The sequence below is a fragment of the Alosa pseudoharengus genome, unplaced genomic scaffold, assembly GCF_046254945.1.
Source record: "Alosa pseudoharengus isolate Yale_2024_CS ecotype anadromous, Long Island Sound unplaced genomic scaffold, YU_APseudo_1.1 YU_APseudo_1.1_scf_2, whole genome shotgun sequence".
NCBI classification, from domain to species: domain Eukaryota; kingdom Metazoa; phylum Chordata; class Actinopteri; order Clupeiformes; family Clupeidae; genus Alosa; species Alosa pseudoharengus.
This window is the reverse complement of record NW_027468663.1, coordinates 38970060-38985532: the sequence shown is the minus strand read 5'-3', so window position 1 is coordinate 38985532 and position 15473 is coordinate 38970060. Positions and strand designations below refer to the sequence as shown.

Genomic DNA, 15473 nt, shown 5'->3' with positions numbered 1-15473 from the left:
CTGCTAAAGTTGATGCCAGTAGAAAAATGAGGAAATATCCAATTTATAGCCTAAGGACACCTGGTTTGATGCTCAGGACACCTGGTTTGATTAGATTATATTAGATTAGATTCAACTTTATTGTCATTGTGCAGAGTACAACAGAGACAATGAAATGCAGTTTGCGTCTAACCAAAAGAAAAGATATAGTGCAGTGTAGACAGTAGTATACAGTTATTTTCAGAAGGTGGTTTAGAGTAGTATAAATTAAATATAAGTATGTGCAGTGTATTAGCAGTAACCTTATAAGAGCAGAATAAATATGGCTGTAATATGGACAATGTATGAACATCATGTACAGATATGTGCAATGTAGTGGCAGTATACATTATAGTAGTAAGAACAATATAGATATATGCAGTGTATTAACAGAATATATTACAGAAAAACTGAATAAATATGGATATTTAGTATGAACCATATAAACAGATATGTACAGTATGTACAGCTATGTGCAGTGTGGTAACAGTACCATTGTAGTGCAGAAACAGTAACAATATAATAGTAGGCCTATTAAGAATAAGTATGTGCAGGATGAAGAGCAGTAGAATAGTAATAGTAGAGTAGTAGCAGTAAACAAATAGACACTATGGATGATTGATGCTCATTGAGCTCAATGCAAATCAAACCAGCTATAATAGGCCAACTGAAATAAAACCATGCCAATCTGTATGGTGAAGGGTATGTGATGATGTGGAGGTATTTTAATTCCAAAGGCCAGGGGAACTTTATCAGGATGCATAGTATACTAGATCCATGAAATATCTGCCTCTATAGGAATGTAACATAGGGGTGCCAATACCCTATTTTAAGGAAGAACATTTAGTTATTTATGATACATTAATCATTCACAAAGAAAATTGGTGTCCTTATAGGTTTCCTATTTTTTTTACTTAAGGCATTAAGATCAATTTCCAAAAGATTTGCATTCCTCTTTTTAGTCAACTTTAGCAGAGGTGCCAATAATTCTGAGGTACTGTATGTTGGACCAACCTAATAAATACATCAAAGTAAAATTAGTGATTGCATACAGTAGGCATGGTAGGCTACATGACTGCAGGCCTGGCATCCCCTAAGGCCTAGGCTACCTCGCAAACTGCTTTTGCCACCTTAGTTCCCAGGTGGTCCCGAGTTAGTGGATGCCTAATTATGCTGGGTGCAAAATCATCAGATGCTCTTCTCAGAGTAACCTCTTTGTGAACAAAAGTTATTTAAAGTGTTTTCTGCATAAGACATGTCGTTTTTAACCATCTCTTCTATATCCCTCGCAACACTTCCCAAGGCCGCCATATCTAACAGGTATTTTTACCAAGTTAGCCTAAGATATGATGCGAGCTTCTAGGCCTCCTCAGATTAGCCTAAGAATAGGCTTCATTGAATAATGATCATCGAAATTTAAGACTAATTTCGGTATTTGTTTTTTGATGTTTTGAAACCGATTAGGAAAACGGAAAACAACTTGATTCTCGTTTTTCGATTTTGTATTTTAAAACGGAAATCAAATAATCCTTCGTTTTATGTTTTGTTAATTTTCATTTCCGAAACGGAAATCGATTGGCCAGAAGATCCACTGACCTCCCCCCGGTGCTCGTGGTTCAGTCCAACCACAAGTGCAAAAAAGGAAACTTAGAAAATTGACGCATCATTTCAATTTTTAACTTCTGAACAGAAAACCGTAAACCCATTTACTGTGCCGTCCTAAGAATGGATAACAGATTTTTAAGCCTATTTTTATATTTTTTCATGTGAATTCTGCAAATGGAACACAGCACTGCAAAGCGTTACACGGACCCAAAGCGTTACACGGACCCATAGGGCCTACAAGTGGAAACATTATCAATAAAGGCCAGGAGAATAAGGATCTTTACTAAATACAATACAAATTGTCAATTCCAATGTTTTATATTTTTCCAATGTAATTTATTTGTTGAAGTGTTGAATTGAAAGATAGGACATTTGGCCATTATAAGATTCATCATGTAGCCTCCACAACTGTCAGGTAACAGATAAATTATGTCACACTTACCATTACACATTCAGATATAGTCTACTTTCATACTGCCTCTGATATTGTCCTTAGGTCATAATGCCTTTGGGATGGTACTTGTAGCCTAGGCTACTCAGTAGTGTCAGTGGGCCTCATTCACCAACCGTTCTTACGAAGAAAATTATTCTTAAAACCCACGTACGCAGTTTTTACAAAGATTATGGTATTCACCAATGTTTTCTTGTTCTTAGATAAGAGCAAAATCTATGAACACTCAAGAGCACTCTTATGGCCTCTCATGGCCCTGCAGTACCATGCCCTTTTATGGGGAATAAGGTGTTTACCTATGCTAATTAAGAATAATTGGCACGCCCTGTCAATTTAAGAAGAAATGGGATTCAACAAAACTGCAAACGATTCTGAGGTTTAACAACACCTTGAATCTGCCTAAGAGTTTTTATACGACCTTCTTAAGGACACAATTAAAAAAATTCTTAGGAAGATTTTGGTGAATGAGGCTCAGTATTTGGCCAGCAAATTAAGACTTAGGGGTCCGAGTTTGGCAGTGATGTTTCCATGTCATAAAGACTTTTCTCCCGCTCAGGCAACTGTCTAGTCAAACTATAGGCGATTATTTATCAAAACTCCTATTTTGTTGCCATAGCCTATCGCCTACATAGCCATCATAGGCCTATTATCTGATTTTGAATCAGTTAGGCCTAGGCTATACACTAACTTTGGGGCACTAACTTTGTGGCCTACTGGTTAGCACTTTGGACTTGTAACCGGAGGGTTGCCGGTTCGAACCCCGACCAGTAGGCACGGCTGAAGTGCCCTTGAGCAAGGCACCTAACCCCTCACTGCTCCCCGAGCACTGCTGTTGTTGCAGGCAGCTTACTGCGCCGGGATTAGTGTGTGCTTCACCTCACTGTGTGTTCACCGTGTGCTGAGTGTGTTTCACTAATTCACGGATTGGGATAAATGCAGAGACCAAATTTCCCTTGGGGCACCTGCACCGTACGCCGGCGACCCGGGTTCGATTCCTGCCCCATGGTCCCTTCCGGATCCCACCCCAACTCTCTCCCACTCACTTCCTGTCACTCTCCACTATCCTTGGGGCACCTGCACCGTACGCCGGCGACCCGGGTTCGATTCCTGCCCCATGGTCCCTTCCGGATCCCACCCCAACTCTCTCCCACTCACTTCCTGTCACTCTCCACTATCCTGTCGCATTAAAGGCATAAAAAAAGCCCCCAAAAAATACAAAAAAAAAGAGTATATATACTTATACTTATAATGTAGGCCTGTAAAAGATAAATTCAAGAAAATTACTCTTTCTCGGCACGTTAGAGTTCTCAGAAGAGCCCCTGGGTTCTTGGAGTAACTTTGAGGTTCTCCAAGGAACTATCCCATTTTTACAGTGTGGCGATATGGGAATTTCTGGAAAACCTATGTCAAAACGGGGACTCTGAAATGGGCGAGCACCCATGGTGAAGTGAATTTGAATAAACCAATCTCATGCAACAGTGTTAAATTATGATATGCTCTATCGGTATATAGCCTAAATTAACATCACTATATGGTAAGAATGGGACATTCTGCCATCCTATGTGAAATCATAAGCAGGACATTAATTCAATTCCATTCAAATGTATTAGTCACATACAATTATACAGAGTATGTAGTGAAATACCTTATCCACTGTCTTCATGGCTGTGCAATGTTTAAATAAATAAGGAAATAAATAGAAAAGAAGAAAAAGAAGAAATGCCTAAAGTGCTTCCAACATGCTTGTGCTCCTGCTACAATCCTCATTCAGTATTCGGATAGCTTTGGGATAAAACTTTTCTGCATTCTCTTTGTGTTGGCCCTCAGACAGCGATAACGTTTCCCAGAGCGTTGGGCAGAGAATAGGCAGTTGTTGGGGTGACTGCATGGGATCTCTGGTGATTTTCTTTACTCTGGACGTTACTCTCCTGATGTATTTTTCCTCTAGGTTGGGTAGTGCACTCCTGGTGGTACGCTCAGCTGATCACACTCTTTAGGGCTTTAGTCTTGCTGAGTGCTTTCTCAGTAAGAGTACTTGAATTTCCCCTTGGGGATCAATAAAGTATCTATCTATCTATCTATCTATCTATATATATGTATCTTCCTGTCATTCATGTCTTTATGCACGTCTTTCCAATTAATACTAAAGCCAGACGAGAATATACAATAGTTGGCCTATCATACAGTAGTTATCAGATATTAACTAGGCTATAAGGTAATTTATAGGTCAGGACAACCTTAACCCTGTACAAAAGTATTTGATATATTTACAATACATTTATAAATGCTTGGTGTTGACATTCATTTAAAATATTATTAGCTATATTTGCCCTGAAACACTTCACCAAAACTGTCCTCAAAAGCTAAAAAATTGTGTACTTTACATTTATTAGGGAAAATATTTGTTCCTTTTATCAGAAGATTTGTCCTACTGGGTGTATGTATATATCTTCATTCAGTCAGCGAAAAAGAGTAAAACTGCACAGCAGGAACATTTGGAGCTAAGTCATTCCAAAGACATCACAGTAGTTAATAGCATGAGTAAGCTTGTCCCGTAATATGTCAACGCTGCTGTAATTGGGAAGTTGTAAGATGCCATAACAGGCATTGGCCAGGGGGAAATATTCGTCAGGATTGTCCATGTTTAGTCTCACAATTTTCATGTCTCGTTTGGCCAGCCCTCCAATGGGTATCCTGTCAGTTCCATAGATGAAGGCTGACATAAAAGATATAAGAAAAGTTCTTAGTGAATGAAAAGGCTGGTTTCAGATACACTATATTGCCAAAAGTATTGGGTCACCTGCCTTGACTCGCATATGAACTTAAGTGACATCCCATTCTTAATCCATAGTTATTAATATGACGTCGGTCCACCCTTGTCAGCTATAACAGCTTCAACTCTTCTGAGAAGGCTTTCCACAAGGTTTAGGAGTGTGTTTGAATTTTTGACCCAGTTTTGGCCAGTCAAGTTCATCCACACCAAGCTCTGTCATCCATGTCTTTATTGACCTTGCTTTGTGCACATTCAGAGTTCCTTTCACTGGAACCAAGGGGCCAAGCCCATCTGGTCAAAAATGCCCATAAACACACTCCTAAACCTTGTAGAAAGCCTTCCCAGAAGAGTTGAAGCTGTTATAGCTGCAAAGGGTGGACCGACGTCATGGATTAAGAATGGGATGTCACTTAAGTTCATATGCGAGTCAAGGCAGGTGACCCAATACTTTTGGCAATATAGTGTATGTTTCAAAGGATGTTGTGCACTAACATAATGTCCAAGGGCAGTATGTCAACAAAACAAGGATAAAAATGTATTGATTTACCATTAAAAACCCTATAATTATAACAAATGACACTTACACAAAAACTTCAGCTGGTCTTCTTTTGACAGCTCAAACAGAACTCTCCAGAAATTCAGAATCAACAAATCAGAACTCTCACATCTCTCATACTTAGCCACCTGCAAATCAAAATATCATCAATATACATATCATCACACAAATTATATACATTTCCTGTTGTTACAATTGGAATGTAATGCCATTTTACCTTCCTGAGATCCTCCCACTCATACTTTGCCTCTCCACAGATAAGCATCCTCAGCTCATCAGGAGAGAACATCCTCCATGTCTGCTCAGGACAGGCCCTACCAAACCCTTCTGCAAAGGCCTCAAACTGCCGTGCCATGGATTTGTTAAAAACAAAGTCCACATACAGATCAACAAATTTTTGCCTGATGATAAAAATTAATAGTCTATTAGAGCTGTGCAAATCCACCATTTCAATGCATCCCAGTTGTTCTGTTAATGAGAATCAGATATTAATTTTAACTTAAAAATGAGGGCACACAAAAAGGGCATGTAACCTGTTGCCTTTTGTCACAAAAACTTCTCCCCCATTTGGAATGAGATCCTGGCCTTTCACCTAAAATCAATCAATTTAAGAATCAATGACTGGCATGAAAATTCAAATGTGGTTCATGCAGCGAAGTTCTTACAGAAATACTTACTCTGAAATCTTGCTCCAACAGCTCTAGTTCTTCATCCTCATAATCCAGTAATGCTTTCAAACACCTAAAGTGATCCATAACAAGATAAGCTACAAGAGAAACACACAACATAGTTTATCTCACAGAACATGAAAACATACCTGGCCTGACAGGGTGCCAGTTCCTCCAAGTCTCTCAGTGTTGGCCTCTTCCCCAGAAGCTTTTTAAACAGTGCTGAGGGAAAAGGGATGTTCACCAGACACTGGTTGTACAATGCCATGCCAAAGATGGTGCCTATATCCATGTATACATCCACAGATTCACACTCCTGTAAGTTATGAACAATATGTAATATATAATATATATTTGTATACTTTATACAGTTATATACCTTTACATTTATCAATATAACTATCTATCTATCTGTATCTGTGTAATGAATGAATTGTGTTATTTGAAACTATACAGTTTTTGAAATAATGAGATCTCACATCAGACATGAACCACACAAGTTCCGATTCCTCAAAGATCTCCAGCAGCAGATTGCAATCCTCTGAGATGAGAGCTTTGCTCAAGAGTCTAAAGAATTCCTGGGATATACCACCGTCATCAATGCCATTTTCTTCCATGAATTTCACCTAATAGACATGATTAAGCTCATTAAATAATTAATTTATGAATGAACATGGCAACATCAAATTGATCATTCTTAACACAGACCTTCAGAGGCATGTGAAAGTCATGGATGTTCCTTTGCAGATACTCAAATGTGTCCTTCAGTAAAGTTTGTCTCTGTACATGTAGGGTGTTATGATTTGTCTGTATGAAAAGTAGTCCTATGAACTGGACAGACTGATACAAAATAGAGTATTATTTATCAACAGGCCATCATACAACATAATAAAAATGATCAAACGAAAAGCTTACACTCACCTTAGACGTTACATTAAGTTGGAACACCTTCTGCTTTGCCTCCATGTCAAAAATGCAAGGGAATGCTGTTAAATACTGGACTACTTCCTAAAAATGGCAAAAAATCATTGAACTCAGGATTTATAAACTGGTTGAAATAAATTTAAGATAATCTTTAGATAAAACTTTTAAAATGTGTACCTTGTAAAACTTTGCAAAACCTTTGAAGATTCTCCCCCCCAAAAAATTAAATATTCCTGACAGGCCGATTCCTTAAAAATAACACATGGTATTAATTTCACTTAGTTTACATCTAAGTATTCGAATGTTTAAACTTATATTGTATGCCCTATTATGTAGGGACTATGAATTTGAACACTTACAAATTCAAAAAGGAAGTTGTTAATCTCCTTCATGTGAAAATGACTGTCATTCAGCCTGCTGTGTCTTATGCTGTTAACCTGCAGAAGAAGGACACCAAAGTGATTTCTGTTACAAACATGAGTGTGTTTGACAAGATGGAGACATGGCAATATGGTAAAAGAGACCTTTTAAAAACACAGAACATATATCTTTAATTCAGTCTGAAGATGCTTACTGCATACAGCTTCTGTAGTATCTCCGCAGCTTTTTTCAATGATTGTTGAGAGTTTTTAGATACAGAGTGGAAGTTCTTGACCACAGTTCTGAAGAAGGAATACCCAATTCTTGACCAGTAGCTCTCTGTGGAAATGTTTAATGTTATAATTATGTGTCTATATTCATGGGCTTACCAATGAATAAGTTATAATACTATAATTTCAATGATGGGTAAAGAGTAAAGTCGGGCAAAGAGCAACATGTCTTGTGCATGTGTAACGGATGCCAGCTAGCTTTGCTATGCTTGTGGAACGTTGGTAAACCTCACTCCCCGACGCCTCAAGAGTGCTGCTGGCATGTGAGCCAGTAGCCTGGGCTACTGTCAGCTCGCTCGCCTCCCAATCCGAGGTGCTGCTGTTCGCGGGTTCGAGTCCGGGCGAGTGCAGGGCTGAATCGCGCAGGTTCAACACAACGCAGGTTACACATGAACTAAAGTTATTGTGTTGCATGTGGGAGATATGATATGATATGGGCTGATATTTGCACTTAGGAACCTGCTTAGTGCCAATGGATTAAAACAATTAACCTGAATTTAAGATAAGATTTAAGATCTGTCTTAAATTTGTAATTTAAATTTGTCACTTGTATACAATTTGTCTTAAATCTTAAATATTGGCAGATAAATGTACTTTTTATGTCTTAATTTAAGAAGACTTATTTGGACTTATTTTAATAATCTTAGAGGAAAGCTCAAAGTAAATATCCTTAAATTAAAAACAAATCCGGACGATTTTTACCTGAATCTTGATCGCTAGATGTCACCGAGTACTGTCGATAGGGAAAACCACGACCAAAATCGGTGCTAGCAAACTGGAATTGCTGCAGCTAATGGCCAGAGCTCCCAGTTAGCTACAATGCCAGTTTTGGGGGCATGTTCCCTTCAAAAAAAGATAATTGAGCACTAAAGTGGTTATGAGCATATCAGTGACTATGGGCTGTATTTTGGGTCACCAGCGCATGGCGTAATACTCGTTATTCACCCGCGGAAAGTTGAATTTGGTATTTTGCACGTTTATTTTTTAAGCATTGCGCCCAGGGGTGTGGCAATTAACAACCTAGGGAGGGGACTCGCGCATTGTCTAAAAATCGCTATCATACACCACCTAAACCTGGTCAGAAGTCAATGGCGAGTTGTTCATATGCTATTTTAAGAGCGCATGTCAACAGTCATATTGGCAGGTGCACGCACCATCCTTCTATCATTCATGAACGCACACCAGCGCACGTCCATGCAAAGCATTAACTTGCACGATTACAATGGGAAACATAATTAGAATAAAGATATTACGAAATACTGTACATCTCATGATGAGTAGTTATTCACCATCATTTGCAAATTGGTAATGACGGTTAAAAGTGATTAGGGGAGAGGCGAGAGACACGTATGGAGCGCAGCTGAATACGCACTGTCACGAGATATAAGCAACTCCTCTGCAGGATAAATGTTGTTTTATTCAGTCATTTGAGCAACATTAGGGTAAGTGTTGCTTTTTCCAGCCTATGTTTTCGATGGTAACCCATTGTCAGTCAATAGTGAAAGTAACTGCATATAACTGTCTTGTCGACTCCTTGGTGAAGTTAGTTTCACTTTGCCAATGAGTTCAAATAATAGACTAGTGCAAATGCGTGAAGGCTATGCTAGGTTTTAGTAAAGCATGGTTTAAGAATGACTATTCCATACGGTCTCGCAAGCAGCCTCCTTCAAATGCGCCGTTGAATGCCAAAATACCGATGCATTTATTTGCGTTGCGCCGTTAAAGGGAATGACAGACGTCATTCTCATTGGTTTAAAATGATGTTACGCCCCAAACACACCCATATGACTGATTAAAAGACCTAGGAACACCTTGTTACGCCATGCGCTCCACTTTTGAGAACGAAACCCCTCCCAATGTGAACTGGACATCCTACTAAATTTGAATAGACTTTTGACGAGTGACGATGCACTTTAGAATGTCATGATAGGGCCCTATGAAACTACATGGAAACAGTCCAAATGATGCCTGCGGCTTGCACAGTAATACCGTTACTGAAGGCATTGGGTCACAGCACCCACACGAACACCACCAGTTGCCCGAACTCCATGTTGGACTTCAGCATGAGACTTGTGTTAGCCTTAAGTAACGCTATTACTGTGCAAGCCACAGGCATCATTTGGACCGTTACCATGTAGTTACATAGTCACTGATATGCTCATAACCACTGCAGTGCTCAATTACCTTTTTTTGAGGGGGAAATTAACTTCAAGTTTTTGCCGCGAAGGCATCATCTCCGTGATTGAGTCTTCTATGCTTTCGGTGAAGCGACTGATGGAAAAAGAGGCAGGTGACAGTACAAACTTTGAATTTAAACAGTTTCTTCGCAATGTATGAGTTGAAAACACATCTTGTTGTCATGTAAGGGCCCTGTTCATGTTGCAGAAATTTTAATTGCATTTTGTGTCTGTTAATAGGCACAAACACACTCTTTAGAACATGCCCCCAAAACTGGCATTGTAGCTAACTCGGAGCTCTGGCCATTAGCTGCAGCAACTCCAGTTTGCACCGATTTTGGTCGTGGTTTTCCCTTATCAACAGGACTCGGTGACATCTAGTGATCAAGATTCAGGTAGAAATCGGCCGGATTTCTCCTTTAATATAAGATTATATCACTTTTTGCAGTGTGTGAGGTCATTGTGCTGACCCACCAATGATTTTGCCTCAGATCTTGCTTGTGGTATTAAATTAGCAAATACATTTTGCTTAGTTTTTATTAGTTAGTTAGACTTAAGACTCTGTGCTCTGTACCCATAATTTAAATTATAGCTTATAGAGTGTCACCATATCATTACTTGTGTTTTATCATTGTATGTATTATCACAAATGTATATTACTTTTCTGACCAAAGAGAGTATACAGTATTTGACAGAAATGCTTCACTGTATCATATGCATAACAGTGACTATAATGAATACTTCCATATACATAGATATGACTGAATGGTAAAAGTCTGTGGTCAGACAGCTGATGTCCCATGTCATGTTGATTATGGATTTAAGAATGCTACTTCTCAACCAGTGAAATTATCAATGACAATATTGTTAGTTAATGGTTCAGTTTGGTAACATCCGTTGCAACTTACCAAGAATCCTCAGCGAATCAGGGCGCAGCCTGAGAATGGCCTCGGCCAATGAGACGGCGAGGTCTGTCCCCCTGTGCTGTTTGAGCAGCACCCTGAGCAGCTCTGGCAGGATGAGGTAAACTCTGAGGCCCTCCACTCCAGCAGGGCTGGGGCTCAGGGACGGGAGCAGACGCAGCCGCACCACAGACTCCACCTGAAACAGACACAGCCGAGTGGAGTGTAGTAGACAACACTCTTTACACTGCTTAAGGGACTGCAGGTGAGACAGACAGTTGAGTTGACACCATAGACTGTAAAAAATACACTCATTTGTTCCCACTATCTACCTTTACCACCTCCCTCTCTCTCTCTCTCTCACACACACACACACACACACATACACATACACACACACACTCAATAGTATAACAACACATTTTAAGACTGACTTTCACAATAAATATTTGTGAAGGCAAGTCATTAATTGGGTAAAAAGTAGTTGATTGCTACCTCTTTCAGAACCTTCTCACTCTGTGACAGCTTCTCAAAAAACTGGCGAGCCATGGACAAGTCCAAACCACACTGATACTCTGATGTAGAGTAATGTTTGTCAGAGCTGCACACAAGACCAAGGAAGAGCGTGTATGTTAGAAGCTTGTATGTTAGAAGAAAACTGTGTACAGAGCTATAAAATGTAATGAATATAATTATAATAATAATATAATACCTCTACCTTTTTTCAAGAAAGCTCCCATTGACACATGACACAGATGAGAAAATCTTTGTGATGTTCCTATAAGAATAGAGCAGGTGTGATTTGAAGTAATATTTTGAAGGTTTATCTAATGTAAACACATACCGTTCAAACCAAAAAACTAATTGATCCATAATTTATTACCTCTTTGTCTTTGTCCAAGAGTTGCTAGAAATCCATCTGTCTGCTATCTCAAAGTTTAACTCCCATGTCATCTTGATTTGATCAAAATTAGGATGGCTAGCAACCCAATCCTACAAAATAACATAACAAATCTTCAAACAGTATTATGAGGAAAAAACTTTAATAATACAGTTTTACACAAATAATATCAGATGATCTACCTCTTGATATTTCACAGCAAAAGACTGGTTAGCCCCTGCAAAAATTCTCTTAATGGCACCTTCACTGTTTTGCTCTGTCAGGGTTCAATAAAAAAACATGCATATAGCATTTACCACAATTCAGAAAACACATCTTCCACAGAACAATTTAATTTGCATGTCTATAAAGGACCCCTTTTGGCTTTTGACAACATTGATCTAAGAGTAATGCCAAAGTAACAACCATGTCTGGTGTTACAATGGTTTACCATTAAAAAAATGCTCACTGCTTTTAGTTGGCATTAGTTCATCTAGTTTGTTTCATTAGTTCAAGCATATTTGGATTGGTAGCTGGGCATGGTCCTGACATGCTAACAGCGTACGCTTGTGATATCCGCTGACACCCTCCTGGATGAGGGATATATGAGCTGAGCTACTAGTGCAGAAGTTCCCAAACTTAACACTGATGAGGCCCAATTTCAATTCTGAAAATCTTCTGCTGTCAATGACAACAACCCCATCAAATAAAATAATGTAGGCCCACCTGCAGTACCTTGACTGCCCACCAGTGGGCCACAGCCTACACTTTGGGAAACACTATACTAGTGAATGAATGGAGGAGAATGGGAAGGAGGTGGGAGGCTTGTGAATCTGAGAGTGTGACATGTTGACATGGTTTAGTCATGCAAGGTGGTAATGCAGTAATTGGCAATGCTGTCGATCATTCCTGTGGACTCCTCCCAAACTTTGTTTAGAGAAAGTATGTATTCCTGGTCCATCAAATGTATTCAGTAATATATGTACCCAGCCAAACCATTGAGCAACAGAAGACAAGCTATACAAGAAATGTGCACATTTACCTGAAACAACCAAGAATACAACTTTATAAGCATAGACACCACAATGTTAACAAAGTGGAAGAGATGTTTTACCTTGTGGTATATCAACAGGTAGAGGAACAGCATGATTGTCTGTCTGGCCACTTCCAAGTTGTCCTTGCTCTCCACATCCAAATGCATAAATTGTGCCTTGGGATTCAACCAATGCCAGTGTGTGATACCTTAGACAAGAATTCAGCACCGAAATACATCACTGATTTCCATCACTGATTTCAAGTTTTGTTTTTTTATGTATTGCTCTGAGTACATTATACACATGAAGTGTTACCTCCCACAGGCAATCTGAGACACCTTTGAGCCCCAGAGTTCAGCCACCAGTCGTGGTCGCAGTTCATCTCTGAAGGAGTTGTGCCCCAGCTGGCCATAATGTCCTGATCCACATGTAAATACTACTCCATCCTTTAAGAGTCACAGAGAATATCAATAACTCCAAAAGCTCTATACACTACAATAACAACAGTCACTCTTAATAGGCACAGGAAAAATATTGTACAACCTTTACAAGGATGGCAGTGTGCTCCGCTCCACATGAAATAAAGATGGTCTTCTTGAGACTTAAGCAACTCACATCAACAGGTTCTGGACGATCTGTGACATACAAGTGCCTTACTGTATCACAGAAACTTTGTGAATATGTAACTTACAAAAGGCAACTTTTACAAACAACTTGCAAAAAGACCTGAATGATCTCTGCTTTGCCTGCACAAACCTGAAAGGTCTCCTAGGCCCAGCTGCCCAGCTCTGTTCTTGCCCCAGCCAAACACGGCCCCTGAGAGGGACAGGGCAAAGCAGTGGTCCCCTCCAGCACTGATCTGAGACAGGGGGATCCCCGCCAGAGACTTGAGGGGTTGGGGGGACATGGTGCTGGGCTCCCCCTTCCCCAGACCCAGCTGACCATTGGAGTTCTGGCCCCACGTGAAGACCTGCCCGTCTAAAAGCAGAACACATCACAGTGCTGGCTTCAGCAAGCAATACATAACTTCACTTTTGTTAAATACTTATACTTATGCCCTGACATTGCACATCAGATAGATAGATAGATAGATAGATAGATAGATAGATAGATAGATCATCTACTTAGGAGGTCATTGCTCCTACATACTTTGGCCTATAATCAAATGCTTGACCTCTTTGGAAAGCTAAGACACTGCCGTTTCTTGGAAAACAATCAGAAAAAACTGTGTGATGTACTGAGTTACAGAGGCTAGAATATTGTTTTCCCATTCTGCCGGATAACAAGCATCTCTGAACTGTCCACATTTCAGCCCTCTAGGTCACTTGATATGACTTAGAAACACAACTGAGCCCTAGCATCATGTCTTGTGAAGCTGTGTGCAAAAGTAGATCAATACAGAATGAAAACTACTTAGGCTACTTTAGACCATTATTTGCCAAGGTGCTCATGCGTTTTGTAGAATGCCCATAGGACTTTTGGTTATCCAAAATGCATACTGACAATCAAATGCTTACTGCATGAACCCCTTTGTGTAGAAGCATAATCTTAATCTCAAATGAAAAGTAACACTCTGAAGTTTCATGCTTGCATTTGGATTATACTTCAGGGGTTCTGATATGGAATAATGACTACACTAAATATCGAATAACTACAAAAAATTATAAATCTTTACCATTTCTATTTCAATTCAATTGGTGGAAACATCTTGTGAATATTTCAAGACCCAATATGCTAAATCTAGCATATTGCTAAATAAGACAAAAAAATAATATTGCGCCAGATCTTGTTAAATGATCCATGAGTAGTAGGCCTAATATGAAAAAAAATAATAAAATGGTCTTCAGAATAATATACTGTCTCTCTTATTGACCACTCATTATTTTTCAAATATCCCATTATGCATATAAATGATGCTGATAAAAGATTATTTTAATTTAATTTTAAAACATACCTTTGATAAGAGCTACTGAGTGATTGTCCCCACAAGCAATCTGTACAACTTGTCTGTTTTGGACGTTCGCCAGACACCTGAAGATAGAAACCAAAGGTGAGGTTGGCAGAATCCACGGAGCTCGACCAGTACAGGGACGATCATGTTCTAAGAATCCTTGCTCAGACAACACTTACTTTGGGATGCTGGATACATCAGAGGAACTCCAGTGAAGTAGTGCGCCCTCCTTAGTGAGCAAAATAGCATGTGTTGCTCCAACACAAACTGCCACAATGTTACCATTCCTTGTTAAACTGACTGCGGAAATGGAAAATGAAAACTAACATAGAGGTAGGCTACATTTTCTTAATTAAAAACAATAATTGCATACATTCATATTATGATCAAGTAGGCCTGACATCTGCTCATAGCGGGTCATTTTTTTGCGTTTTCGTGCTCGACGCCATGGACAACTGATTATAACCGATTACTGATCACACTGAGCACTTTCCAATAGCGAAGGCTACTTTGCACACTTTTTAAAATACACTTACTTTTTTTCCACATTGATCCGTTTTGGTTTCTTATTGCCACTGAAGCAAATCCATTTTCCCAAAGGATTGCTGTCACTTCATCTCCAATACAGAGGTGTCTGATTGCTGTTGTGAGGACAGCTTTCTGTAGGCCTACAGCATCAAAGTTATGACACATAACCTTCTTAGCAAGAATGTTAAGTTCTTGAAGTTTAGCTTCACCCCAACAATACATCTTAAATCAATGTAGTTGAGCCTATCATCGGCAGCTGTAATGACATCAGAAGTAGTCAAAAATGCTGAGCAGTCTAGCTGGCGGCTGCGAATGTTCACATGAGCACACGACTGTGTTGACATGAGATAAGTGGG

General features: G+C 39.4%; 1 protein-coding gene across 1 annotated transcript; it reads right to left on the bottom strand.

The window, feature by feature from the left end:
* Positions 1-3660: 3660 nt before the first annotated feature.
* LOC143133504 (putative E3 ubiquitin-protein ligase HERC3) lies at positions 3661-15473 on the bottom strand. The gene is made up of 24 exons (XM_076293268.1): positions 15126-15473; positions 14769-14889; positions 14593-14669; positions 13395-13616; positions 13182-13273; positions 12954-13084; positions 12719-12846; positions 11808-11881; positions 11608-11717; positions 11443-11502; positions 11220-11325; positions 10731-10923; positions 7570-7694; positions 7355-7432; positions 7173-7243; positions 6993-7074; positions 6780-6911; positions 6551-6697; positions 6221-6387; positions 6081-6144; positions 5937-5995; positions 5621-5804; positions 5432-5531; positions 3661-4790 (listed from the first exon to the last, which is right to left on the bottom strand). The coding sequence occupies exons 1-24, from the start codon at positions 15337-15339 to the stop codon at positions 4576-4578; spliced, it is 2952 nt and encodes a 983-aa protein (XP_076149383.1). The 5' UTR covers positions 15340-15473; the 3' UTR covers positions 3661-4575.